The 27,100-nt window shown below is 55.6% G+C and overlaps 1 protein-coding gene across 1 annotated transcript; it reads left to right on the top strand.

Moving 5' to 3' along the window:
• Positions 1 to 192: 192 nt before the first annotated feature.
• Positions 193 to 26,684, top strand: BAIAP2L2 (BAR/IMD domain containing adaptor protein 2 like 2). The gene is made up of 14 exons (XM_047868469.1): positions 193 to 258; positions 1,459 to 1,534; positions 2,295 to 2,381; positions 2,837 to 2,898; positions 12,399 to 12,470; positions 12,639 to 12,755; positions 13,788 to 13,934; positions 21,738 to 21,890; positions 22,197 to 22,344; positions 22,469 to 22,700; positions 24,734 to 24,856; positions 25,190 to 25,397; positions 25,975 to 26,018; positions 26,243 to 26,684. Exons 1-14 carry the CDS (start codon positions 208 to 210, stop codon positions 26,316 to 26,318), a joined length of 1,596 nt encoding a protein of 531 aa, XP_047724425.1. The 5' UTR covers positions 193 to 207; the 3' UTR covers positions 26,319 to 26,684.
• Positions 26,685 to 27,100: the final 416 nt, after the last annotated feature.

The following is a 27,100-nucleotide window of genomic DNA, read 5'->3' as shown; positions in this document are numbered from 1 at the left end:
CCCAGATCACATTCTGACATCCCTGGCTGGTGAATAATTAAGCTGCCACCTCCCCGGCCACCGCCGGCAGGCCCTCACCTCCGTGCTACTCTGTAGGATTCTTCACTCCCTTAGAGCAGTGGGCACTGGAGGGGACTGACCCTCGGCGCTCCCGACCCTGCCAGCACCCCCAGCCTCCTGCTCAGCACCTGGGTCGAAGCCCACTCCATGGCCCCCGAGATGGACCAGTTCTACAGGTCCACCATGGCCATCTACAAGGTGAGCATGTGTGTGTGGCTGGGGGCCCGGGGCCCGAACATCCGTTCCCAGGGCTGGAGGGTGGAGGGTGTGCGTGGGCGCAGCATGGTCTGTGAACCAGTCTGCCTTGTGGGCATGACATGGGGATCCCTGGGCGCAGCCAGCCTTCTCACCTCTTCCCTAGACGCGGCCCACCGGCCATCAGGGTCTGGGCACATGCAGACTGAAGGCCCCCACCCCAGCCCCAACCTGAGGCTCACAGGGTGGGGGTTTGTCCACACAGTTACCCAGGGAGCGACAGGCCTGCTGAGACAGCACTCCTAGATGCCGGACAAGGCAGGACAGGACCCAGGGTGGCCAGAGGTGGGATAGGGGGGCTGGAGAGCCACCTGGCCCACGACTGGAGAGTCCCTCTCTGTCTGTCTCTATCTTCCCGTCTCTGTCTGTCTCTCCTTTCTGAACCCCTCACTCAAATTTTCTGCTTCACTCCAGAGAGGTTACTGTAGTCTGCATAGACTTTTATTGAGCACCTACTGTGTACAAGACCCTTTCACAGATAAGCCTCATGGCACCCTGCCTGTAGGATAGAAAATAATTACCCCAAATGATAGATGAGAAAACCGAGGCCAGCAGGGTTAAACAGCTTGTTCAAGGTCACCAGAGATCCCAAAGAGGCTGCTGGGATTTGAACCAAGACCCAAGTCTTAAGTCCATGCCCAGCGCCCTTTCCACCATGGAGGGTACTCTCCTGCCGGCCATGGCCTGAGGTAGCCTATGACCCAGCCACAGCCTTGCTCCCGAGGGGCTCTTCTTTGGGAAGGGCAAGATCTGCCCTTGCCCGTGAGGTGACTGTCGGCCGCCTGTGTGTTCAGCCCAGCGGGGCCTGGACCCAGGGCAGGGTTGAGCCACACCCAGCTGGGGGCCCACAATGGACCACAGCCTTCAACCCAGTGGGAGGAGGAGAACCTTCCAGGCGCATTGTCCTGGGAACAAGTTCCTGCCGGGGCAGGCGTGTGAGCCCAAGGGATGGCCTCTGAGGCCCCTGCAGCAGAGTCAGGATCCTGGGTGACTCCGCATTTCTAGATGGGTTCCCCTAGGGTCGGGCTTCTCTCTGGGTCCGGGGGTGCCCTGCTTCTGAGGCCCAGTGACTTGCCTCCCTGCCCATCAACGTTTCTTCCTCTCCCAATCTATCCCCCATCACCCCTTGCCCTCCGGCTCCAGAGTATCATGGAGCAGTTTAACCCTGCCCTGGAGAACCTGGTGTACCTCGGGAACAACTACCTCCGGGCCTTCCATGGTAAGTGTCCAGCCCAGGGCACCCAGCCCCTCGGCCGTCACTGCCCGCACCCGCCTGGTCCCTCCGTGCACTGGTGTCCCCACCCATATTCTCTGCACCCCACAGCACACACTCAGCTCAGGCTCAGCCCTACACACTCCTGTCCACCACCCTCACCCCCACACCCCCACACCCTCCTCTGCCCACTTCTTAAGTGCCCTCAGGATGCTCCCAGAGACGCAGAGCCAGGCCCTGGTGGCCGACACAGCCCCAGCCACACACACAGTGATGCTATAGGTCGCCTTGATGCTATCCATGGAGCCCGCTGCGACACCCAAGCCCTCCCTGCCGTTTCGGACCTCAGAGTCAAAGCCTGCTTCCCCCCCGCCCCCACCCCCAGCAATCTCAGCCCACCCCTACCCTGCGCATCCGAACTGGTCTTCCACACAGGTACACGCAGGTGCCTACGCCCCTGCCCACGACAAACCCCCGGATGTCCGGCTCAGCACCGATCCCTGTGCTCGGTGCATCCGCCCTGGGCCCTGCCTCCGCGGGGGGTGGGGGGGAAGCCCACCACCCCCCTCCACACCCGCTTTCTCCCCTGGCCGCCGCCGCCTGTCCTCACGCACCACCCAGGACACCCCTCCCTGTCACGGACGCCTGTGGCAGACCCCACAGTGTCCCCTCCACGTGCCCTGTCAGGAGAGGTCTCCAGAGGATGGAGATCGGAGGGGCGGGGGGGAGGGGGCTGGATCCGGACCCATCCCCCATCCCCACGCAGCTCTGTCCGAGGCGGCTGAGGTCTACTTCAACGCCATCCAGAAGATCGGGGAGCAGGCCTTGCAGAGCTCCACCTCGCAGATCCTGGGTGAGGCGCTCCCCCTCCCACTACACCCCCCACTCTCGCTTGGGCCTGGGGGCGCTCTCCTCCTAGCCCTGCCTCCACCCCAGGCCTCCTCCTGCCGTCCGGGCCCCTCTGTCTCCCTCCTGCCGTCCCTCAGGCCCGAGGCCTGCCTCGCCCACCGTCCTGAGATCGCGGGGAGCGTGGACGCTATGTTCTTGCCCTTCCAGGAAATCTCCCCAAGACGCAGGCCTTGCGGCCACGGCCCAGACTCCTTGGAGCCCAAGCCCCTCCCCACCACTCCCTGCAGGGCTGTTCCGGGGCTGGGACAGGCACTGCCACCCTCCCAGAGCCATCTGGGAACTCCCTGGACTTTGGTCCCCAAATCCAGCCTCTGGCAGCCCCCTGTAGCAGCTTCTAGCAGGAGGAGGGGTGGGCGGGGCCGGCCGCCCCACTGAAGCTGCCGCTCCCCCTGCCTCCAGGGGAGATCCTGGTGCAGATGTCAGATACCCAGCGGCACTTGAACTCCGACCTGGAGGTGGTGGTGAGTATCAGGCTGCTCGGCCTGGAGGAGACTGGGCTGTTTCCAAGGAAGACCGGGGTCCCGACCTCCCACATCCTTTCTCAGGGAGGACTCCCTGGGACCCTTAGCGACACACGAGCACTGCCCTTCTGGGCACCCGCCAGCGCCAGGCTGTGCTGGGCGTGTTTATCTGCCATATGTTGTGCAAGCCTCCAGCAACCCTGGGAGGCAGGAACTACTTCCATTTCTATTTTACAAAGGAGGAAACTGAGTCTCGGAGATCCAGTCCCTTGCCCCAAATTCCAGAGTGAGTGGAGGAGCCGGGGAGAGAAAGGACCACTGCCCGGGTGCATCCGGCCAGGCCCTGCCCCCTCCCTGGCTCCGCAGCCCCTCCCTCCACGCCCCCAAGAGAGTAGCCAGGCACTTGACCTTGTCATGCCCATGAGGAAAGCCCTTCCACCCCCGGCCACCCACAGAACCAAACCCAGTCTTCTCGGTGAGGGATTCCAGGCCCTGCTGAGCCAGCAGTCTCCCCGTGACGCCCCCCCCCATCACAGCCCAGCACCCCAAAGAGCTGCCCTCTGCAGACGCGGCCTGGTGCCCTCACCGCGGGGCTATCTTCATGCTGTGCTGTCAACCTAGAACCACCCCTACCCTTGGCGGCCGGCACCTTCCTGAGCCTCCCTTGACCCCTGGGCGCGTTCATCACTTCCCCCTCTGGACTCCCAACGCTGCTTTTATCCGTTCTTAGCACGTGGTGGTTAAGAAAGCGAGCTCTGTAGCCGGAGCACCTGGGTTCAAAGCCCAGCGCCACCCATCATCGGCTCGTGACCTTGGACAAGACTCTCTGCACTTGGGCTTATCTGTGTGTGAAACGAAAACGACCATAAAAACCGCTGGCAGGATTCTTGTGAGGCCTAAGTGACTTCCTGTGGCCTGGCACCCACCCGTAGCCCTCCGTGCATCTCCGCTGTGACGATTAGGGGCAGAATCTATCACCCTGTCTCTATCTCTGCGGGGACTCGGATCCCTGCAAGGGCTGGGCCGGAGCGTGGCACCAAGCAGGGCTTTGCCCAGTCTGGACAGAAAGAGCGAGCTTTGAAAAGGGGGTGCGGCCTGGCCGCAGGGAGAGGAGGCGAGAGGGCATTCCCAGAGGGGGCCGGCGGGCTAGGCGCGTGTGTGGCGGGCAGAAGTGAGCCAACGATGGGGAGCCGGGGCGGAGCAAGAGAGGACCTGATGGTGAGGGGTCTCGGAAAGCTCGGGAGGAAATGTCAGCTCATTGCCACAGCACGTGGCTCTCAAATGTGGGGTGGGGGCCGGGAACCGCTGGAAGTCAGGGTGCTCTTTGGGGGAACGCCGTAAAAACACTCAGCAGTTTGGTCACTATGTCAAAATGGGGAACGACGTCACGAGCAGAGAACACGCATCCTGCACAGGAGGAAACCCTGGTCCTGGGCGCCCGTCTGGCAGCCACCCGCAGGCTGGGAGCCCAGCCGTCCCCCTTCCTGGGGCTCAGGACGGGAGTTACAGAGCCCACCTCGTGCGGGGAGCCGGTGACTTCCGATTCTCGGGTTTGATGGCTCTCCGTGTCACTTGTGGCACGTCTGGGCTGGCTAGGGACAAGTGTCATCCAGGGCCTCTCTGTAAGGAGAGCTGCCCTCTCTGGGTACCAGTGTCTTGGCTGTGACAGCCAGGCAGGGCCTTCGGCCAGAACCGTACCAGACCCAGGACGCCAGAGGCCGCCTCCCCCTCGGGCTCATTCACTCGACAGCCATTTGCTGCCGGGTGCCAGGCACTGTTCAGGCACTGGGGAGACCCTTGCCTTCCCCAAGAGAGGAGACGGACAAAACCCTAGACTAGCAAGTGACAGCTTAGATGCAAAATGTGCTCTGGAGGAAAGAGCAGGGAAGGCAGATAGCAAGTGTTGGAGGGCTCCAATTAAAAAAAAATTTTTTTTTAATGTTTATGACAGAGAGAGAGAGAGAGAGAGAGAGAGAGCATGAGTGGGGGAAGGGCAGAGAGGGAGAGGGAGACACAGAATCACAGAATCAGAAGCAGGCTCCAGACTCTGAGTTGTCAGCAGAGAGCCTGACACGGGGCTCGAACCCACAAACCTTGAGATCATGACCTGAGCCGAAGTCGGACGCTCAACTGACTGAGCCACCCAGGCGCCCCCAGTATCATAGACTTCAACACATTTGATGTATTTGAGTCCTCTGTGATTATTGTCTTTGGCAAAGTTGAAAATGTCCCCTCTTTGGCCAGTAGAAGCTTCTTCAGTCTGGCTCCTGACTCTTTTGGGCACAACCCTACTGGTTTTGATAGCTTGCTGGGTGTCTTGCTTTGCTCAGCCTCTTCTGGTATTACACCAGCATCTCCTTTGTTCCTGGTCTTCATCAAGAATCCTGATTCTCGGGGCGCCTGGCTGGCTCGGTCGGTTGAGCGTCCTACTGTGGCTCAGGTCATGATCTCACGGTTTGTGAGTTCGAGCCCCGCGACGGGCTCTCTGCTGTCAGCTCGGAGCCCACTTCTGATCCTCTGTCTATCTGTCGGTCTGCCTCTCTCTCTTTCAAAAATTAACATTAAAAAAAAAAATCCTGATTCTCAAGGATACAGACAAGGAAAGCATTCAAATATCCCAGTTGCCTTCTGGCATGGAATGTTGAGTGTTGCTGTTGAAAGGTCTGATCGTCTATTTTTTCCCATCGTAAATCACTTACTTTTTTAACCTAGATGCCCGAAAGATTTCTTTTCTGTTTCTTAAGTTCAGTAATTTGTCTAGATGTGTCTTGATGTTGATCAGTCTGGGTCAATATGATCAGTTATATGATATGCTTTTTCAATATGTAGTTTTAAATATATATTTTTTAAATTTTAGGCATCTTTTTTTTTTAAATTTTAGGCAGTTGTCTTGAATCCCGGTTTTTAGAATATTTTTGTTCTCTGTCTTTGCCTTTCTTCTTCAGGGACTCCTATTATCTGTATGTTAGATCTCCATAGCTTATCTTCAATATCTGTTTCTTCCTCTTGGCTATTTTTACTTCTTTCTTCATTTCTTTTTTTTCTCCTCCACTTCCAGATATTATGATTTAATACCTAGACCCCGAATGGAGTCCGTAATAGAAGTCCTATCATAGTTGTATATGTATACACAATAATATATATTATCATATATAATATAATATATATTATATGTTATTGTACATATGAATATAAATATACTATATATGATATAATATATGTTAAATATATAATATCAGCTTGAAATTCACCTTTTTTAAAAGTTTATTTATATATTTTGAGAGAGAGAGAACGAGCAGGGGAGGGGCAGAGAGAGAGGAAGAGAGAGAGAAAATCCCAAGCAGGCTCTGCACTGTCAGCACAGAGCCCCATGCTGGGCTTGAACTGATGAACCATGAGATAATGACCTGAGCCGAAGCCAAGAATCAGACGCTTAACCAACTGACCCACCTAGGCACCCCAAAATTCACCCCCTTAAAGTGCACGATTTAGAAGTTTTTAATGTACTCACGGAGTTTTGAAACCATCCCCACTACCTAATTTTAGGACATTTTTGTCACCCCCTTCCCCAAAACACCATTCCCATTGGCAGTCACTCTCATTTCTTCACTTGTCCTTAAAAAAAAAAAAAAAAAGGTTTCTGGGTGGCTCCATCGGTTAAGCATCTGACTCTTGATTTCAGCTCAGGTCATGATCTCACGGGTTTGTGAGATCGAGTCCTGAGGCATCAGCCTCCACGCTTCAGTGTGAAGCCTGCTTAGGATTCTTCCTTTCTCCCTCTTTCTCTGCCTCTCTCTCTCTCTCTCTCTCAAAATAAAGAAATAAGCTTTTTAAAAGAATTTTAAAAAGTCTTCCTCCTCTTCGGCAACCACTTTCTGATTTCTATCTCTAGAGATTCATTTTGCCTGTTGTTGGACTTCATACGAAGGGAATCGTACATGAGTACCCCTCTGCGTCCCACCTCGTTCCCTCGGTGAATTTCACGGGCATGGCTGCTTTGTTGTTTGATTGCTTAGTATTCCACTGAACGAATATACCACAATGTGTTCATCTGGTTTTTCCGTTGATGGTTGTTGGGGTTGTTTCCAGTTTGCGATTATTGTGAAGAGGGCTGCTGCGAACACTCTTATACAAGTCTTTTGTGGATATACATTTTCATTCCTCTTGGGAAAATACCTGGGGGCAAACTCTGTGGGTTTCAGGGTTGACATATATTTAGCACTAATAAGAAATCGTCAAAGAGCTCTCCCAAGCTCTTGTGCTAAGCTGCACCCCTGCCAGCAATGTTTGAAAGCTGCTGCTGTTCTAGGCATTCGCCAGCATTGGATGTTGTCAGCCTTTTTTATTTTAGCCATTCTAGACGGTATGGAATGGTACTTTATTGCGATTTCATTTTGCATTTGCCAGTGACTGAAGACTTTTAACAGGCTTACCAGATATTTGCATATCTTGTCTCATGAAGTGTTTGCTTAGTACTTTGCCCATTTATCAGGTTATACTTACTGTTGACTTATAGGAGTTCTTTGTATAGTCAAGATCTGAGTCCTTTGTCAGGTATATGCATGGTGCATAATTTTTTGCCCAACCTTGTCTATTCATTTTCTAAATAGTGTCTTTGATGAACAGAAAGTTAGATTTTTGGGAAGCCCAGTTTGGCTATTTTATGGTTTTCATTTTACAAAAGGTGGAATCTGTTTAAACTCAGTAAACTACCTTACAGTTCATGAGTCAATGCTATGGCAACAGCAAACACCAAAAAGAACACCTGTCTCTACTAACTTGACAATTTTAAGAAATGGCTTGTGCTCAAGAAATCGTTGCCTACCCCTTTGGCAAAGATATCCTAAGTATTCTTGTAGAAGCTGTATATTCTGGGCTTTATGTTTATTTCTATGACCCACCCTAAATTTGCTTTTGTGTATGAAGTGACATAGAGTCAGGGTTCTTTTTCCCCCTGTATAGACATTTGAGTGTTCCAGCACCGTTTCAAAAAGACTTTGCTTTCCCATTGAAGTCACTTGGTGTCTTAGTCAAAAAATTTTTTGTTGTATATGTGTGGGTGTATTTCTGAGCTCTCTACTCTGTTCCGCTGATATATATTTGTCTATCCTTACAACCATACCACACTGTACTAATTGTTATTGCTTTATAGTGAGTCTTAAAAATCAAGTAGTCTAAGAATTTTGTTCTTCTTTCTCAAAATTATTTTGGACATTCAACAATGTTTGCATTTACATATTTAGAATCAGCTTGTCAATTCAAGAAAGTCTGCTGGAATTTTGAGAGGGATTGCATTAATCCATAAATTAATGGTCATCTTAATATTGAGACTTCTGATCCATGAACATGGTATACTTCTCCATTTATTCATTTCTCATAGTAACACCCTGTCATTTTCAGGGTAGCAGTCTTGCACATCTTTTGATAGATTTATTCCTACGTGTTTGATTTTTTTAGCCATTATAATTGGAATTTTTAATGTTTACTTATTTATTTTGAGGGGGTAAGAGCATGTGCATGCACACACACCAGTGGGGGAGGGGCAGAAAGAGGGGAGGGAGAATCCCAAGTAGGCTCCTCACTGTCAGCACAGAGCCTGATGTGGGGCACGATCTCATGAACCTTGAGATCATGACCTGAGATGAAAGCAAGAGTCAGACATTTAACTGACTGAGCCACCCAGGCATTCCCTGGGTGAGTTGGAATTTTTCAATTTCAGTCTCCAATTGTTCATTGTTTGACATTATTTTAGTAGGATCGCTCTGGCTCCTATACTAAGAATAAAAGATCAGGGCGCCTGGATGGCTCAGTCGGTTAAGTGACCGACTTCGGCTCAGGTCACGATCTCGCGGTCCGTGGGTTCGAGCCGCGCGTCGGGCTCTGTGCCGACAGCTCGGAGCCTGGTGCCTGCTTCGGATTCTGTGCCTCCCCCTCTCTCTGCCCCTCCCCCGCTCATGCTCTGTCTCTCTCTGTCTCAAAAAATAAAATAAAAACATTAAAAAAAATTATCAGCAGTGGAGGACAAAAGCAAAAGCAGGAAGACCAGTTTGGAGGCTGTTGCAATAATCTCGGGGAGGATTGAAATAACTTGGGAAAGTGGCGGCACTGGTAGTGTTGAGAAGAAATCAGATTGAATGTAGAGCTAATAAGACTTTCTGATGGAGTAGACGTCAGTTGTAAAAGAGAAGGGAACGTCAGAGTAACTTCAAGGTGTTGTCCTGATCAACTGGAAAGTGGAGTCGCCATTAGCCGATGTGGGAAATATTGAGTGTGGAGCAAGCAGTTTGGGTGGAGGGGAGAGATCAGGGACTCGGCTTTAGATATGATAAGTTTGCGATGCTTATCAGAAAACCAAATGGAGATGTGGACATCAGTTGTATGTATGAGTTTGGGGTCAAGGTCTAGGTTCGGTTGTTCGTCTGGGAGTCGTGAACACATGGACAGATGAGCTCATGGAGGTAGTGGGTGTAGGAAGGGAAGGGAAGAGGCTCTGGGAGATCAGGCAATGAGGGGGAATCAGCGGGACAGACAAGAGGCAGTGAGGGTGGCGAGTGGGAGTGGAGGTTAGGGAGTGTGAGGAAAACCAGGAGAGGGCGGTGGGCCGGAAGCCAAGGAAGGAAGGTGTTTCGGGAGGAGGGAATGGTCAACTGTGTCAGATGATGACCACAGGACGAGTCAGATGAGTCCTGACAGCTGGCTTTGCACTGTGGAGTGTCAGTGATTTCAACAAGGACATTCTTGTTGGCATGGTGGGGCACAGACCGACTGGAGGGGCTTCCCGAGCAAACGAGAGGGCAGGAGTGGGATCAGCTCACAGGGACAATTCTTTCAGGGGGTTTTCCTGTGTAGGCGACAAAAAGATCTCTTGTAAGTCACTGAAAGAAGTCAATACATAGAGCTTACAGTGCGTGTTTTCTACAGTGGATCTGCTCTCAGCTTCTGTACTGAGGTGCTCACAGGACCCGGTAATGAAGGATATGCCGGGAGAGGAAACCCTGGGAAGGGCAGTCTCTTTTCTGACCTGCTGGGAATCTGACCTGCCCGGGGTTGATGACTTCCTTGTTTCAGAAGCCACCTGCTAATAGTCCTATGGTTTCCCCATAACAAGAGCTCAAAGTTCACATCAGTTATCAACCTCTTAATAGATTCGTTTCTTCTGGAGCCTGACAAAGACTTTCCATTAACCCATTGGTGCTCGGGCCCCATCTTAATGGGACATCCTGGGTCTGTGCCCTCTACCCCTTCGGCGATCACAGCCAAACTGTGGCAATGGGAAGAATTACAATCCAGCCGCCATACGTGGCAGGAGTGACATCTGATCACATGCAAGCTTAGCTTATTCACAGCGACGTCTCCCAGGTGAGAGTGGGAAAGGCAAACAGAATTAGGAGGCAGGGAAAGGCCCCCAACTTGTCTCCTGCACTGACAGCAAGAGCCCTTTGATCTGTATTTTAAGAACATTTTAAAAGAGCTCCTGCACCCAGGCCTCCTTGGGGAGACCGCTCCCAGCCACCCAGGGCCCTCAGCTGGGGGCAGGCTGCACAGCCTCCCTTGCCTACCTTTGTGACAGTCCTGCTTCCCCCCCATCCCCTACCCCCCTGCACGGCTCAGCCTGCCAGCGCGGAGGTAATTCAGGCGGAGCCGCCGCGTCCATTCTGTCGGGTTTGCGCATTGCAGATATTTTCTGTGGCCTTCGGCGTGGTTCAAGTTCGTCTCCAGGTACCACTCATCCACTTTATTAGTGCTCTGCTTACAAAGTTGCCGGGCTTTTTGAAGGTCTGCTCCAACCCCGCATCTCCCCCAAGCCCCGTTGTTTATTTTGGGCGATTTGTGCAGATTTTCAAGAACATACGCTCGGAGTTCAAGCACAAGTCTTAGACTGCCCGGTCAGGGGGAAGCAGAGCCCGGGGAGGGGCAAGTGAGGCGCCCCGAGGGCTCCACTGGGAGGTCCCGCAGTGCAGGTTGAGGTGGCTCACTTCCTTACTTCCTGGATCCAGCAGAAAAGGGCAGAAACGTGGACTTGGTGCCACTCATAACACTGACCCCCTTCCCCCCCACACACACTCACCAGCAGCCACAACTCAGGGTTCAAGGCGTGGCCAGTCCCGAGGGGGCCACACTCAAGCTCCCCTACAGACCAGCCGTTACCAGGGTTTCAGAAACAATTATGGGAGGGAAAACAATGTAAATTTTGCAACTTGAAAAAAAAAGTTGGTTTATCTATTTATTTTGAGAGAGAGAGAGAAAGCAAGGGCGGGGGAGGGGCAGAGAGAAAGGGAGAGAGAGAGAGAGAGAATCCCAAGCAGGCTCCGCACTGTCAGCGCAGAGCCCGACGCAAGGCTCGAACTCACGAACCATGAAATCATGAGTCAGACATTAAACGACTGAGCCGCCCAGGGGCCCGTAAAACTTACAACTTTTATACTTGGCTGGTTTTCCCCGCATATGAGGAGAAGATTACCAGCATTCTCTTTCTGGGCAGTGCCCTGCCCCAAGGGACAGAGCGCCCACAGCACAGCGTGGGGACCCCTGTGGCAGCAGGCGGCATCCACTGAGGGTTCTTGAGCAGGTGCTGCTGAGGGGAGAGGGTGTGCAGACAAGGCTGAGCAGAGACGGGAGTGGCTGCAGGGTGGGGGAATGTGCCGGGTGACCACCAAGGCCCACAGCGTCAAAGCTCTTCAGGGTTCATAAAGCTCAACCTTCAAGAGCATCCGGCCGAAACTTCCCTGTTATAGATAGGGAAACAGGCCCAGAGAGGGGCAGTGGCTTGTCCAAAGTTACAGAGCAAACTGGAGGCTGAACTACTAGAATGCAGGTTTTCTGAGCCTGAGCCCAGTAGCTTTCCTGGCCACGCAGGCGGTCAGCCGCCTCCGTCCCACCTGTCACGCGAACCGGCCACCCCTCAGTGAAGACCTCTCAACAGCTGTGAGAGCTTTCCCTGGGTCGGGCCCTGCCCACGGTGCTGGGGACACGGAGATGGGTCAGCCGACGTTCGTGCCCACAGCGGCTCGCTGCATCTCCAAAGGGGCTGTGACCAGGGGCGCAGGAAGAAATCTGGCCTATGGCTCGAAGAATGAAAAGTGAACAAACGTATACACGTTCCAGAAAGAAAACGGGAGAGCGGGGGATTCCGCTGGGGAAGTCGGGGAGGCCTCCTGGCAGAGGGGGCAGGGAAGCTGGTATTTCAAGTTGGATAGCACATTCCAGGCAGAGGGTACCGCATGACCAAAGCACAGACTGAGTCTAAGAACCAGAAGACGTTGCTACGCGTATCGGACCGTGTGTTGCGACCCAGTTACCGCACTAAATGTTTCTCATTTTTCACCATTCAATCCTCCCTCCCTCCGGGTGCTTTTATTATGACCGTGTCTCTGACGATTGGGCAGGTGCCTGGGGTGTGAGGAACGCGGTGGGCTGTATTAGACTGGGCAGTGCGAGGGATGCTGGGGTCTGGAAGGATCGGGGCCACCCTGCCCACCCCCACCCTGTACTCCACGCAGGTGCAGACGTTCCACGGAGATCTGCTGCAACACATGGAAAAGAACACGAAGCTGGACGTGCAGTTCATCAAAGTAAGTCTGGCCACCCACCTTGGCCCCCCCCCCAGCCCATCACAGGCAAGACCGCCCCTCCCCATTTGATGGATGAGCACACCGAGGCCTGCGCTGGGTATCGACTGGCCCCAGGCTGTACGTGTTCCCAGCTGAGCCCCCGCCCCCCCTCTCTCCACGCCACCCAAGGACAGCCGCCAGCACTATGAGATCGAATACCGCCACCGAGCCGCCAACCTGGAGAAGTACATGTCTGAGCTGTGGCGCATGGAGCGCAAGAGGGACAAGAATGCGCGGGAGATGAAGGTGCGTGGGCTGGGGGGCCAAGCCGGGCTCTGGGGGGGACGCCCTGACATCCCCTTCCCCCCCGCCACCCAGGTCCCCCGCCCAGCATCAGCCCAACTCTAGGAGGGCCACTTGCCATGCCCTCTGCCGTGAGCAAAGCCAGAGCGCTCAGCCAGCCCCTGGCGGCTGGGCACCACCGGCCCTCCGGGGCCACCCTCAGCGCTGCTCCCTGTGCTGTCACGTCCTGGCCCTCCCCAGGCCTCCCGCCTTCCACTTCACTGAGAAAACCGAAGGCCCTCAACCATGCTGCTTCTTGATCTCGGTAGCGCAGGTCCCCGCCATCCCCCGCTCCCTCCTGCCCCCCCCCCCCCCCGCTAGGCCCGGCCCTCCTCCCCAGCTCGGGGGCCCTGGCCCTGTCCCTCTGTCTCCAAGACCTCTATCTCCTTTCCTGTCTCCTCTTCTATCTCCTTTATTTTTTCTTGTAATGTTTATTTATTTATATTTCGAGAGAGACACAGAGCAAGCAGGGGAGGGGCAGAGAGAAAGGGAGAGCGAGAATCTCAAGCAGGCTCCGCAAAGTCAGCACAGAGTCCAGCGCGGGGCTCAATCCCACGACCCCGGGATCATGACCTGAGGGGAAATCAAGAGCTGGACGCTCATCCCACTGAGCCACCCAGGCGCCCCCAGTCTTCTGGCTCCTTCAATAGGCTCTTACCTCTCCTCTTCAGAATCTTCCCTCCCAAGTAAGGGCTTATGAATCAACTCATTCACATTTTCTTAAACCAACCTCCCCGGGCCCCACTCCATGCTTGGCCCGGTGCCTGGAAAGAGGCACGGCCGTGAGGAGTTCCCCGGGCCGGGCGGACACAGAGCACGAGGGTGCCCATGAGAGGTGGGCCTGGGAGCCAGGATGGACTGGGCGCTCCAGGGAGGGCCACCAGGAGGAGGTGGTTCAGGAAGGACAGGGGGGCTTCGGACAGCTGGCACTGGGGGGAGGTGGGATGTGGCAGACACCCACCCGCTGCCTCCCGCTAGAACCCGCTTCTCCCCCAGGAGAGCGTGAACCGGCTGCACGCACAGATGCAGGCCTTCATGTCCGAGAGCCAGCGGGCAGCTGAGCTGGAAGAGAAGCGGCGATATCGTTTCCTGGCCGAGAAGCACCTGCTGCTTTCCAACACCTTCCTGCATTTTTTTGGCCGGGTGAGCGGGGGCCGGGGCCGGGCTTAATGGGGGGGCCTTCCTCGGGTCTGTGCTCTCTGTGAGCTGGCTACCCCCAGAGAGTCCCCTGCCTTTGCCTTCCTTCCTTCCTTCCCCTCTGTAGATATTTATTTTATTCGTTTACTCTCCCCATCTATTTCTTTGTTTCTATGTTGATTTGTGTCATCAGCTATTCATTCATTGATTCCTTCGTTCATGACTTTGCTTATTCTCACACTCATTCACTAATTCACGCCTTTCTTCGTTCACGTAGGAACCGTTCACTTTCTCATTCCTGCTTGCAGATAGTATTTGCAAATTCATTAATTCATGGGCGTATTGAGTTATTGCCTATAATTTTATCGTATTATTTAAATCCTCTGTGCTCTTGCTCTGTTCTGTCTGCTAGACCGATCAGAGAGTCTTTCGTTTTTCACCGGATTTCTTTTTTTTAAAAATATTTACTTATTTATTTTAATGTTTATTTCTTCTTTTTTAAAAAAAAATTTTTTTAATGTTTATTTATGTCTGAGACAGAGAGAGACAGAGGATGAGCAGGGGAGGGGCAGAGAGAGAGGGAGACACAGAGTCCAAAGCAGGCTCCAGGCTCCGAGCTGTCAGCACCGAGCCGGCTGCGGGGCTTGAACTCACAAACCGTACGGTCATGACCTGAGCGGGAGTCAGACGCTTAACCGACCGACCGAGCCACCCAGGCGCCCCTTTCATTGGATTTCTAATGGATTTTGCTTTCCATATTCAGCTGCCCTGTTGATAAGTGCTGTTGGGTTTATAACTATCTAATCTTCTCTGTAAATATTACCAGTTATGTATTTAAGGCCTCTCAGAATCTAGTCTGATGCTTTTCATTTCATTTTGCCTGAGATTAAAATTACCCTCCTTTCTCTTCTGTTCTCTTTTTTTTTAAATTTTTTTTTTCAACGTTTATTTATTTTTGGGACAGAGAGAGACAGAGCATGAACGGGGGAGGGGCAGAGAGAGAGGGAGACACAGAATCTGAAACAGGCTCCAGGCTCCGAGCCATCAGCCCAGAGCCTGACGCGGGGCTCGAACTCACGGACCGCGAGATCGTGACCTGGCCGAAGTCGGACGCTTAACCGACTGCGCCACCCAGGTGCCCCGCCTTCTCCCCTTTATTAGTTTGCAAATCCTACTGTCCTTTTCATCTCTACTCACGATGGCCTCACTTTGTGACCCTCATGGTAATCGATATTCATCTATTATCTTTTCCAAAATATACGGACACGCCCCCCCCCCCCCCCCCCCCCCCCGCCGACACTACTCTGTCCATCGAGCACCCTCCCCAGCCCTTAAGATAAGGCCTTGGGAAGAATTTTCCTGCCCTCCCCGGCACTCTAAGATGTGGCCTGACGCCTCCCTTCATCCTCCCCAACTCCGGCTCTTGGTTTTGCCAAAAACCTTCGGGACTTTTAGTTCCAGGCTCTCATTCGTCATTTCTTTGCATCGTGACCCACGTGACCAGATACACCGCTCGCCACTGTTTACATTCCTTTCCGTTCCCGCTGTCTTGAGGTCTCTGTCCCGATTAACTGAACATGTTCTGCAGACACGTCGTCTGAATCCGTGCACAGCTGCAAATGTCCCACTTTTACCCTGACTGCCGGGTGGCACGTTAGCTGGTTACAGGACTCCAGAGCTGTGGCCCTTTTCTCCTGTGGCCCAAGATGATGTTCCTCCGGCTTCTAGCGCTCCGTGTTGCGGATGCTAAGTCGGGTGCTGGTCTGTGTCCTGGCTCTTTCTCTGGATGCTTGGAGATTTTCTTGGTGTCCTTGGGACTCAGAAACTTGTCTGGTTACCCATAGACGAGGGCCTGTCCGTGTCCCTCCCTCTGCGGGCTCAGGCCTATATTCAGGTCAGGGGAGCTATTTGCTCTTCTGGTTCCTAAATTATTAGCTCTCCGCCGCCATTCCTTTTCCTCCTTCTGGAACTCCACATCTACGACCCCTCCCCCCCCCCCATGTGTTCATCTCTTCTTGGTCTGTATTTTGAGATCTCTCTCCCCTTGACTTGTCAGGCAACTGATGGTGTCCTCAACAGGACTACTCTCTCTTAGAGTTCATCTGTTCACTGTGTTATTTTTTTTTAGGTTTATTCGTTTATTGAGGGAGAGAGAGTGAGGATGAATGAGCAGGGGAGGGACAGAGAGAGAAGGAGAGGAAGAGAATTCCAAGCAGGCGCCCCGCTCCGAGCTGAGCCTGACGCGGGGCTTGATCTCACAACCGTGAGATCGTGACCTGAGCCGAAGTCAAGAGTCGGACGCTTCACTGACTGAGCCCCCCAGGCGCCCCCGTTCATCCGTTGAATTTTAAAGCTTACAGTCCTGACCTTTGTCTGGGTAGGAAGGTGTTTGCTATGCAGCAAAGGCTCCGGTCAAGATCTTGTTAAGCTTGTCACCCCTTCTTTCAGCTGCCTGGGTGGTCTGCTGGGTCCTCCTCCCTGACCACTGGGTCCTCTTAGGTACCTTGTTTCTTTCCTTTGCCTCCTCATGGTCCTCTTCCCATTCTGAGGTGAGCTGCAAGGGCTCAGGCAGAGGTACTGACAAATGTGGGGGGAGGGGGCAGTGGAGCCATCTCGACCCCAGTGGGACCCCATCTCTAACTCAGGTCTTCCTGTTGCAAATCAGCTCTCACTCAGCCTCAGGAATAGGGATTAATGTAGCCTACCCATGTGGAGAACCCCCGCAGACAGGGCTGCCGGGGAAGGTTGTGCAGGTCGTGCACTGCACAAGGGTACCTGGTTGAGAGTAGGAGCTATGCTCTACCCTCAAAACTCAACACACTCGTGCAGACTGTGTTTTCCTGGAGAAAGGAGCACTTCTTTCTTTCTTTCTTTCTTTCTTTCTTTCTTTCTTGACATTTTTATTTTATTTTATTTTTATTTTGTATTTAATTTTATTTTTTTTAACTTACATCCAAATTGGTCAGCAACAATGATTTCAGGAGTAGATTCCTTAATGCCCCTTACTCATTTAGCCCCCCCCCCCACAACCCCTCCAGTAACCCTCTGTTTGTTCTCCATATTTAAGAGCCTCTTGTGTTTTGTCCGGGAGCACTTCAGGCCCCTGCCAGCCCAGCATTGGTCAAAGTTCTGTCCTGCTGTCTTCTCTAGGTTCAACAGGGGCTGATGCGTCACAGTTCCTACCCACCTGGCCTGGTCTAGCTATTGACCCCTCTGGGGGGCGGGGGGTGGCTGGTGGGATGTACAGAAGGAGGTGCCACCGTGCCTTCATAAATTGATGACCTTGTCCCTGCATTTTCCAATATCGTTTGTTCTTTCATTTATGTATTTTTTTTAAAGTGGGGAAGGAGCAGAGAGAGAGAGAGAGACAGGGAGAGAGAGAGAATCCCAAGAAGGCTCTGAGCCGCCAGTGCGGAGCCTGATGCAGGGCTCGAACTCACAAACCGCGAGATCATGACCTGAGCTGAAGCTGGATGCTTAACCGACTGAGCCACCCGGGTGCCCCTCATTCACGTATTTAATAAATATTTTTAAAGCCCCGCTGTGTCTATGAAGTAGAGGCTCTGTCTCTATTTCCATCTGGGTCCCTGACCCACCCACCCAGGCAGCTTCTCTATTCCTGATGCCCCCAACAGGGCTCCTCCCCCCGCACCACCACCCCCCGCCCCGCCCCAGCCTCATCCCTCTGTCCAATGCTTCCGATTTCTGTGCATTCTTATTTCGTTTCTATTTCTCTTTCTTCGTAGTCTTGTTCAGTTTCCCAGCCTCTGCGCCCCGGCTGCAGACCTAGCAAGTGATTTCACTTCTCTGAGTCTCATTTCTTCTCTGGCAAAAGAAGGAAATAATCCCCTCTTCACAAGGTTGATGTAATGATGTAAGTTGCATGCAAAGGAGCCCAGTGGAATTAGGTTCTCCCGGCCCCTGCTCTCTCCCCTCCAAAGATGAAAACAAAAGCTGCCCTTCAGGAGATCTGTCTGCTTGCAGTCGGCTGCCCCCCACAGCCGGCAGCAGACTCCCGCCTCCCCGCCTCAGCCAAGCCCCTTCCCCAGTCTCTGAACCCAGGGACCCCCTGGTGCTGAGCAGAGGTGGGAGACGCTGTCCCCACAGCCAGCCCCAAGCTCAGGGCTCAGCCTTCTCCCCCTGCCCCTCCTCTCTCCCACGGACTGGGGTTCCATTCCAGAACTGTTTTACCTTCTTTTAAATGGTCTTCTTGAGACCTAACCCACACAGCACGTAATTCATGAATCATGCGATACGTGGTCCCCTGTGACGGGCTCCTCTCACGAAGCTTCGCGCTTTTGAGATTCATCAAGGTTGTGGCAGGAATCAGTACATCATTCCTTTTTTACGATTTTTTTTTTTAAAGTTCATCTATTTATTTTGAGAGAGAAAGAAAGAGAGAGAGAAAAAACATGAACAGGGAAGGGCAGAGAGAGAGAAGGAAAGAAAGAATCCCGAGCAGGCTCCACGCTGTCCGCACAGAGCCCCACACGGGGGCTCGAACTCACAACCCGTGAGATCGTGACCTGAGCCGAAATCAAGAGTCGGACGCTCAGCCGGCGGAGCCACCCAGGCGCCCCGGTACATCATTCCTTTTTATTGCCAAATAACATTTCACGGTCTGGATAGACCACATTTTATTTATCCATTCATCCGTGGATGGATATCTGGGTCGTTTCTACTTTGCGGCTATTAGAAATAATGCCAGCGGGGATATAAGTGAAAGTTTTTGCGGGGACATGTTTTCACTCCTCGCGGCTCTAGGGGATAGATTTGCTAAGGATGTGGGGTAGGTATCGTGTTGCTCTATCCAGCTGGTTTTTAGGACACACAAGATCTATCTCCCGAAGATAGTCAAACATACGTGTTTACCTGTCACTCTGTCTATAAACAGAAGGCACAAGATTTGGAACAAGATTGAAAGAATGATGAGGGGGCGCCCGGGTGGCTCAGTCGGTTGAGCATCCGGCTTCGGCTCAGGTCACGATCTCACCAGTCGCGGGTTCGAGCCCCGCGTCGGGCTCTGTGCCGACAGCTCGGAGCCTGGAGCCTGCTTCGGATTCTGCGTCCCCTCCCTCTCTCTCCGCCCCACCCCTGCTTCTGCTCTGTCTCTCTCTGTCTTTCAAAAATGAATACACATAAAAAAAAAAAATTTTTTTTTTTTTAAAAGAAAGAATGATGAGGGCCTGAGCGCAGCAAGCGGTCATTCTCACGCGCCTCCCGTGACCAACCCTGGCTGAGTCTGCGTCTGGTCAATAGCATGCCTCTTGGCCCACCTCGCCCTTTCGGGCTTCTCTGGGCGCGTCACAGTTGTGCGAGCGTATCTCCAGGATACGTTCCTAGGAATGGAATTGGCGAGCCCAGGGATGTAGGCATTCGTTGTGCCAGTTTACCCTTCTGCCAGCAAAATAGGAGATCCTCTTTTCCTCGATGACAGCGTGACGCCAAACGTGTCCCTCTTTGCCAGCCAGCGAGGTAAAAATGGTCTCTCCAGACGTGGTTTCATTTCATCCTCGTCTTACAAGTGAGACTGATACCTTTTCGTGTTTCAGAGCCATCGGACGCCCTTCACTGTGCTATCAGCATCGTTTCCTCCATTTTTCTTATTAGTTTCTCGGAGCTCTTTATATGTTACTGAGATTAGAGCTTCCTTGGTGATGAGAGGCACATGTCTTCCCAGTTTGTCATTTATCGCTTGACTTTGCTTATTGTAGGTTTTGCCGGGCTTAAAAAAATGATCTTGACTTAACCAAATGTATCCGCCTTTTCTAGCATAGGGGGGGTCCGTATCATACTTAGACTGGCTCTCCCACTCCATCCCTGTTTTGGAAATCCCCCCACGGTCTCTTTATGCTTTTGAAAGCCTGTGCGGTGTTTCTTCCCGACCCCTGGCTACGCCACCCGGAGGCAGGGCTGACGAAAGCCAGTAAAATTCTGCGCTGTCCAGGCTGGGACTTGGTGCCAGGACCTTTCCTCCCAGAACGCCGTAGCACCCGTGACAAGACAACGGAGGGGCTGTCCACCTAGTGACCCGCTGGCCACTTGCTCCTGTGACGGAGTCGCTGCTGTTTGGCTGCCCAAGATCCCCATGAGGTTTTCAGGAGCGGATTCCTTAGTGCCCCTTCCCCATGGAGCCCCTCCCCCCTCCCACGACCCCTCCAGGACCCCTCAGTTTGTTCTCCATATTTAGGAGTCTCTTCTGTTTGGTCCCCCTCCCTGTTTTTATATTATTTTTGCTTCCCTTCCCTTATGTGCATCTGTTTTGTCTCTTAAAGCCCTCATAGGAGTGAAGTCATAGGATGTTTGTCTTTCTCTGACTAATTTCACTTCGCATAATACCCTCCAGTTCCATCCACGTAGTTGCAAATGGCAAGATTTCATTCTTTTTGATTGCTGAGTAATACTCCATTGTGTGTGTGTGTGTGTGTGTGTGTATACACCACATCTTCTTTATCCATTCATCCATCGATGGACATTTGGGCTCTTTCCAAACTTTGGCTATTGTCGATAGTGCTGCTATAAACATGGGGGTGCCTGTGTCCCTTCGAAACAGCCCCCCTGTATCCCATGGATAAATTCCTAGTAGCGCAATTGCTGGGTCACAGGGTAGTTCTATTTTTAGTTTTTTGAGGAACCTCCATACTGTTTTCCAGAGCGGCTGCACCAGCTTGCATTCCCAGGGGGAGACCTTTGTAACGGAAGAGAGCACGGTGTTTCGATCATACCTGGGATTTAATTTATAGAAGTGACTGAGTGACAGCACAGAGAGGTCAAGGCCATTGAAAGACGCGATGGTGTGAATAATTTCACTGGGCTCTGGGCTCTAGGGGTTGCAGCTAACTGTCTGGCACCTGCTCTGGGGTGATTGAGGTCAGGGGAAATACTGGCTTGGTGTGTGTTAGATAAGGGAGGTGGTTAGGGATGTGGGTTTTGGACCGGTTGTTTTGCATACGTGCTTCCTGGCAAGTTGCTTACTATCTCTAGGAATTATCGGGCCCCGGGAGGGACAATCTGGGCAGGATTAACAAAGCCCCGGGGATGTCAACACGTAAAATACAGAAAATTAACAAAATGATGTTTTTTTTTATGTTTACTTATTTCTGAGACAGAGAGAGACAGAGCACGAGTGGGGGAGGGTAGAGAGAGAGGGAGACACCGAATCCTATGCAGGCTCCAGGCTCCGAGCTGTCAGCACAGAGCCCGACGCGGGGCTCGAACTCACCAACCGTGAGATCATGACCTGAGCTGAAGTCGGTCGCTCAACCAACTGAGCCACCCAAGCGCCCCCTAAAAAAATGATTAATGCACACAGCAGGTCTGACATTTAAAGCCCTCTCACCCCAGGTTGTTATGAATTGCGGGGTCAACTGCTGAGTTTCCTGTCCTTGAAAGTATTCAAACAGTTAGATGCCTATGTACCAGGGGCACTAGGGGTGCTTACGTAGACCAAAAGGAATAGACTGGAAAAACTGTATTTGAAGGGCCTCTTTTTAGAAACCCACTCAAACTGGCTTACCCAGGAGAGGTATTTATCCCTTTGGTTAGTTTATCCCTTTAGTTCAGGGGGTTCAGGTATGGCTGGATCTAGGAGCACACGTGTGATTGGAAATTTGCCACGTTGGCTTCCCTCCATTTGGCGACCCCGATGGGGTGACCCCGCCGCCATCTCTGGCTCCTTCCCGCTTGACGATCCCGTCATCCACAGCTTGCAGGGCCCGAGTTCCCAGGCCTAGGGTGTCACTTTTGAGTCCCCAGCTCCGATCTGGCTGACCCCGGTGTCCCCCCCCCCCCCTCCCCGCACGCGGCCAGGCCCGGAGCACGCTCCAGAACCGCGTGCTGTTGTGGAAGGAGCAGTCGGAGGCCAGCCGCAGCCCGTCGCGCGCCCACTCCCCCGGCCTGCTGGGCCCCGTGCTGGGGCCGCCCTACCCCTCGGGCCGCCTGACGCCCACCCGCCTGGACATGGTGAGGCCCTGGGCGCCCCCGCCGCTGTTCGCGCCCCCGCCGATCCCCGCACCCGCCACGGCGCCCTGGGGCCCGAGGCCCCCCCCATGGAGCCCCCTGCCCCCCAGGCTCCCCGTCTACGCAGCGCCCCTGGGCCGGCCTTTCCTCCCCGGCGCGGCCTCGGCGCCCCCGTGGTGGCTGGGCCGCAGGCCCCAGAACCCCTACGCCGACGTCTGGGACTGGGGGTGGGGGCTGGACTAGGGCGCCGCGGCCCACCCCTCCCCTCCCCTCCCCGCCCCACCCTCCCCTGCCCGTCTCCCCTCGCAGCCCCAGCGGCCGCTCGCGGAGTTCAGCTCCCCGCGCAGCCGGCACGGCTCCGGCTCCTACGGCCCCGGCCCCGAGCCCGCCGCCGAGGCGAGGTCCGCGTCCCAGCTGGAGCCAGACCGCCGGTCGCTGCCCCGGACGCCGTCCGCCTGTGAGTGGCCCCGGCGCCCCGGAGCGCAGAGGGAGGGCCGGGGACGCGGGGGCCGGGAAGGGGCCCGGATCGCGGGGGAGAACCCGCCACCCACGCGCCGCCGCGCTCTCCCCGCCCCCGGCAGCCTCGCTCTACGCCGGCAGCACCCAGCGCTCGCGCTCCAACTCCTTCGGCGAGCGCCCGGGCGGCGGCGGCGGCGGCGGCGGCGGGGGCGCCCGGAGAGTCCGCGCCCTCGTCTCCCACTCGGAGGGCGCCAACCACACGCTGCTGCGCTTCTCGGCCGGAGACGTCGTGGAGGTGTTAGTGCCAGAGGCCCAGAACGGCTGGCTCTACGGCAAGCTGGAGGGCTCGTCCACGTGAGTGGGCGCCCTCGGGGCGCAGGGGAGGGGGGTGGAAGGAGGCCCCCCGCCCACCGCCCCGCAGGCGTCCTCGCCCCGCAACCTCCAGCCCCAGGGCGGTAGACGGTTCTCCCCTTCTCCCGTGCGGCGCTCCGTGTCCTCATCCAGGCCAAGGGGGTAGGAAGAGCCTCCCTGACGAGTACAGGGCGGTGGGCCTCGAGAGGAACGAACGGGAAGGTTCTCTCTTGGCGCTGAAGAAGGCTGCAGCAACCCCACTGCTTGAGCACTTACTGTGGGGGCAACAGGGCGGCCCCTCTTTACCCGGAGCGCAGCAGGCCGTGGCCCCCCGGGGCCAGGCCCAGAGGCCAAGCTGGGACCGAGCAGACCGACAGGCCCAGTGGGGCGGTCGCGTGCCGTGCAGATCCTTAAAGAAGGCAAATTGGGGGTCGGTTTCGACGCCCGTGAATGGAAGCGGGGAGGTGGGGAAGTGCTCTGTGGTCGCCTCGAGCCTGGAGGAGAGCAGGTGTTGGCGGCCAGAAAAGAGAGTGTGCCAGGATTACTCTTTCTACCAAAGAAAAAGGGAAGGTGGGGGCTTGCTGGAGCCAGGCAGTGACCCCCCACGGGGCCTTACGGAGACGGTGTGGTGCCCACTCGTGCGTGCAGGGAGAGAAGGGAGGAAGGAGGGCAAGAATAGTGGCCTGAGTGAATGAATGGAGGCTTAGAGGGAGGAGTCAGCAGGTGCACGTCAAGGTGCTTGCAAGAGGATGCACGGATGTGGGGTGCCTACGCAGACTGAGGGGTGAGTGGGGAAGCATGTGAACGGGCTGGTAGACGGGCAGGCAGGTGGAGACGGATTAGGGACTGGCGGTCGGTGGGTGGCTGCCCACGTGGATCCTGGATGCGGGAGGCAGGGTGGGATGATGGACGGATGGAGGGGCGGAGGCCCGGGGGCTACTGGATCAAGAACGGAAGGCTGTGCTGGCGACGTAGGGAGATGGCTACAACCACCAGGGTTGGAAACCCCTGCTTCGTGGACCCGCCCAAGTCCCCACAACAGGCGTGTAGCAGACTGCTGCCCCCCGGGGACCTGAGTGTCAAACCACCGGGGGCCGGTGCTCTCCACCCACGTTCCCGGGACATTTTGCGGTTCCCTCTGTGCCTCACAGGTCAGGGAAGAAGGTGGCAAGTTTTGTCCGTAGGCACTTTACGGTGAAGGCGGAAGCAAAACGCGTGGAAAATGCTTCTGGTCTGTCAGTTCGAGGTGAAATAGCTCCTAGTCACCTTCAGGCGAGAGCGCTGTTGGTTGGGTCTGGAGGTCTAAGGTGGCTTTTTGTGGAGAACGCTTTCCAGAGTGCTTGCAAGAATCTGCTGGGCTCCGCGGGGTCTGAAAAAGCTAAGGAACGTCGCGCGAAGTGCCTCTCCCCGAACCCTGGCTGTTTGGGGGGGGGGGGCGGTGATGAGCCTCCAGCCAGGCACGGACTCTAAGGGCAGGGCACCCGGGGTCCCCGGAACCAGGGTTCTAGGGTGGAGGGAAGGGGCAGGGCTGAGGAGGAAAGGGCACTGGCTGGTATTAGGCACCTTAGGCTCGAGTGTACCCCAGTGTACCCCTGGCTGGTACAGTTGCCCGTGATCCCCGGGCCCCCCACCCTGTCCCCTGTCCCCTGGTAATCATCCATCTGTGGGCCTGTTGGCCAGGCCGGGGGCCTCCGGGGAGCAGGAAGTGTGTCGGGCTCTCTGTGGGCCCTCGTGTGGTGCGTACTCGGCGAGTAGTGAATGAAGCCGGTCACCACGTGTCCTCGGACATGTCTCTCTCCTCCTTGGACTTGCAGCTCCCCCCAAGGTGACCTAGCCCCTGGCGGGACATGAAGCTGGACAGCTGGGCTTGAAGGTGGAGAAAGGTCTCCCGGAGGGGATTCAATGAGTTACTCTGGGCACAGCCTTTCGAGCAAGGCCTGGCACACAGCGCTGCCCAGTAACTGCCCTCGGAAGCGTTCTTTTGGGCACGGTTGTTGGGCCTTCTGCCTATGGGACCCTCTGCCTCCACCCCGCAGGAGCGGCTGGTTCCCCGAGGCCTATGTGAAGCCTTTGGAGGAGGTGCCTGTGAACCCCACGAACCCCTTGACCCCAGTGACCTCCATGAACCTGATGAACCCTATGAATGAGCTACCTTCCAGGTACCTGGGTGGTGGGAGGTGGGGCGGGGGTGGGGACTTCAGGGGGAGCAGCCCCACCCCCCAGGGGGACATCTGTGAGTGGCAGTCCTGAGTGCACCCAGCCTCCTTCGGTCCCCGGAGGAAGGGGACCCTCACCTCTCCACATGCCAGAGTCACTGCGTTCGTCCCTCTGCCTCCTCGGAGGAATGCCTCCAAGCCCTGTGGCCTTCCCCCCACCCCCTGCAAGGGAAGAAGCTGTAGGATGCTGAGGGGCCCAGCAAGATCAGGGGGTGGGGGAAGCAGCAGGGGCCTGACGCCTGACCCCCTGCCCGTCCCTCCTTGCTCTGGACTCAGATCCTACCCCCTCCGGGGCAGCCACAGCCTTGATGACCTCCTGGGCCGGCCGGGCAACTCTACAGCACCCTCGGAGTACTGGGACGGCCAATCCCGCTCCCGAACCCCGAGCCGGATACCGAGCCGCGCCCCCAGCCCTGCACCTCCGCCCTTGCCTAGTAATCGCCGAAGCAGCGTGGGCAGCATGGGGGTGGCGAGTGACGTCAAGGTGAGCCCCCTCCCCCCTCCCCCCCCAGCCAGTCCCCAGCCCTGGGCTCATCCAGCAGGCTGGGAGACTGGAGACCGGGTGACTCTCCCTGCTTTGCCACTGGCTGGCTGGAGGGGGGCCCTCCCTCCCCAGCCTCAGTTTGCCTAATCTGCAGGGAGGTGTGGGATAGACTTCTGAGCCTGGGGCAGAGGGTGGGGGGAAAACATTCCTCTCAGGGACTGGAGCCCCCGTGGTCCTGCTGGGAGCCCTGGAAAAGGCCCGTCCTTCCCACCTCCCGGGAGAGGCAAGACCAGCGTCCTGGGTCGGACGGAGCCTGGGCTGGGGCTGGCTGGGCAGGACCGGGGGTGGGGGGTGGGGGTGCAGGGAGAGCAGCTGGTGCCCTGGCCCAGAGGCTTCTCAAGTCTGAAACCCACAGAATTCTGAGCTTCGGAATGCCCGGGCCTGATTTCCCCGAAGCCTGGCCTGCGGGGGCCTCTGGTCTAGTCGTCTGCCTTCCTGGAATGGGGAGTTGCAGGGGTGGGGGCTCACTTGCCCCTTTCCCCCCCTAAACCTGGCCTTTCCTCCACCCTCACTGCAGAAACTTATGTCCTCAGAACAGCACCCTCCAGAGCTCTTCCCTCGGTGAGTCCTAGGATGGGAGTTGGGGGCGGCGTGGGGGTGGGGGCTCGGCAGGGGTTCTGGGGAGGGGGGAGGTGAGGCAGGGGTGAGAGGTGACCAGTGGGGGCAAGAGGTCGGGGCGGACATGGCTCAGGCACCTGGCAACGTTCCTTGGAGCCAGAGCCAGCTGGGCGGTGGGGGTGGGGGGGTGGGGAGGGCCCCTCTCACCCCGACCTCTCCCCTCGCAGGGGCACAAACCCCTTTGCCACCGTAAAGCTGCGGCCCACAGTCACCAACGACCGCTCAGCGCCCCTCATCCGCTGAGGCGCCCTCCTCCATCCGGGGTCTGAGCTCCTCCCCACACCTGCCCAGGGGCTGTCGGGAGCTGGGGGCAGCATCAGAAGCGACAGCGGTGGACCCAAGAAGCCGGGGCTCTGGAACTGGGGGTGGCTGCCCCTCCCGGGGGACTGACCTGGGGTCTGGGACCTTCAAAGTAAAGCAGGCAGAATGGGGGACAGGACAGTCTCTTCCCCTCCAAGGGCCCCAGGACTCTCCCTGGGGGCCTGCCTCGTGCACCCCACCCCCTTTCCCCTTCTCTGCCCCAGGAGGGAGGAGCCCCGCACACCCCCTTCCCCACCCCCCCATACGTCCTCTTGTTTAACTTTTGTAAACGGGGAGAAATAAAGCAAGGAGACACAGCAGCAGGACTGGCGGTGTCGAACTGGGGGGACAGGTGGGGGGGTGGGGCATGGAAGCCTCCCACTGGAGGACGGTGTCCAGGAGGTCCTGAAGGTCACTAGGAGTTCCCCGAGAGGACTCGCTCACTCACAGCCCTTTACATCCCTCTTTTTTTTTTTTTTTAAGTTTGTTTATTTTGTGAGAGAGCGAGTGAGGGAGGGGCAAAGAGAGAGGGAGACAGAGAATCCCAGCGCAGAGCCCGATGCGGGGCTTGAACCCACGAAACGTGAGATCGTGACCTGAACCGACAAGAATCAGCAGACTGAGCCCCCGCCCCGGGCACCTGTCACATCCCTCATTTTAAGCAAATCTTTAGGTCTGCCCTGAAACCCTCAGGGTCTATCCACCCAGCTCTGGCCCAGTCCCTT

The sequence above is a fragment of the Prionailurus viverrinus genome, chromosome B4, assembly GCF_022837055.1.
Source record: "Prionailurus viverrinus isolate Anna chromosome B4, UM_Priviv_1.0, whole genome shotgun sequence".
Classification (NCBI taxonomy): Eukaryota; Metazoa; Chordata; class Mammalia; order Carnivora; family Felidae; genus Prionailurus; species Prionailurus viverrinus.
The sequence above is the reverse complement of the archived record's forward strand: the minus strand, read 5'-3'. Positions and strand labels throughout refer to the sequence as shown.

Coding starts and splice junctions, on each gene's coding strand:
- BAIAP2L2 (XM_047868469.1), top strand. CDS start 208: ATGGCCCCCGAGATGGACCAGTTCTACAGGTCCACCATGGCCATCTAC. Junction 12,756..13,787: donor AGAATGCGCGGGAGATGAAG/GTGCGTGGGCTG, acceptor CTTCTCCCCCAG/GAGAGCGTGAACCGGCTGCA. Junction 13,935..21,737: donor TCCTGCATTTTTTTGGCCGG/GTGAGCGGGGGC, acceptor GCACGCGGCCAG/GCCCGGAGCACGCTCCAGAA.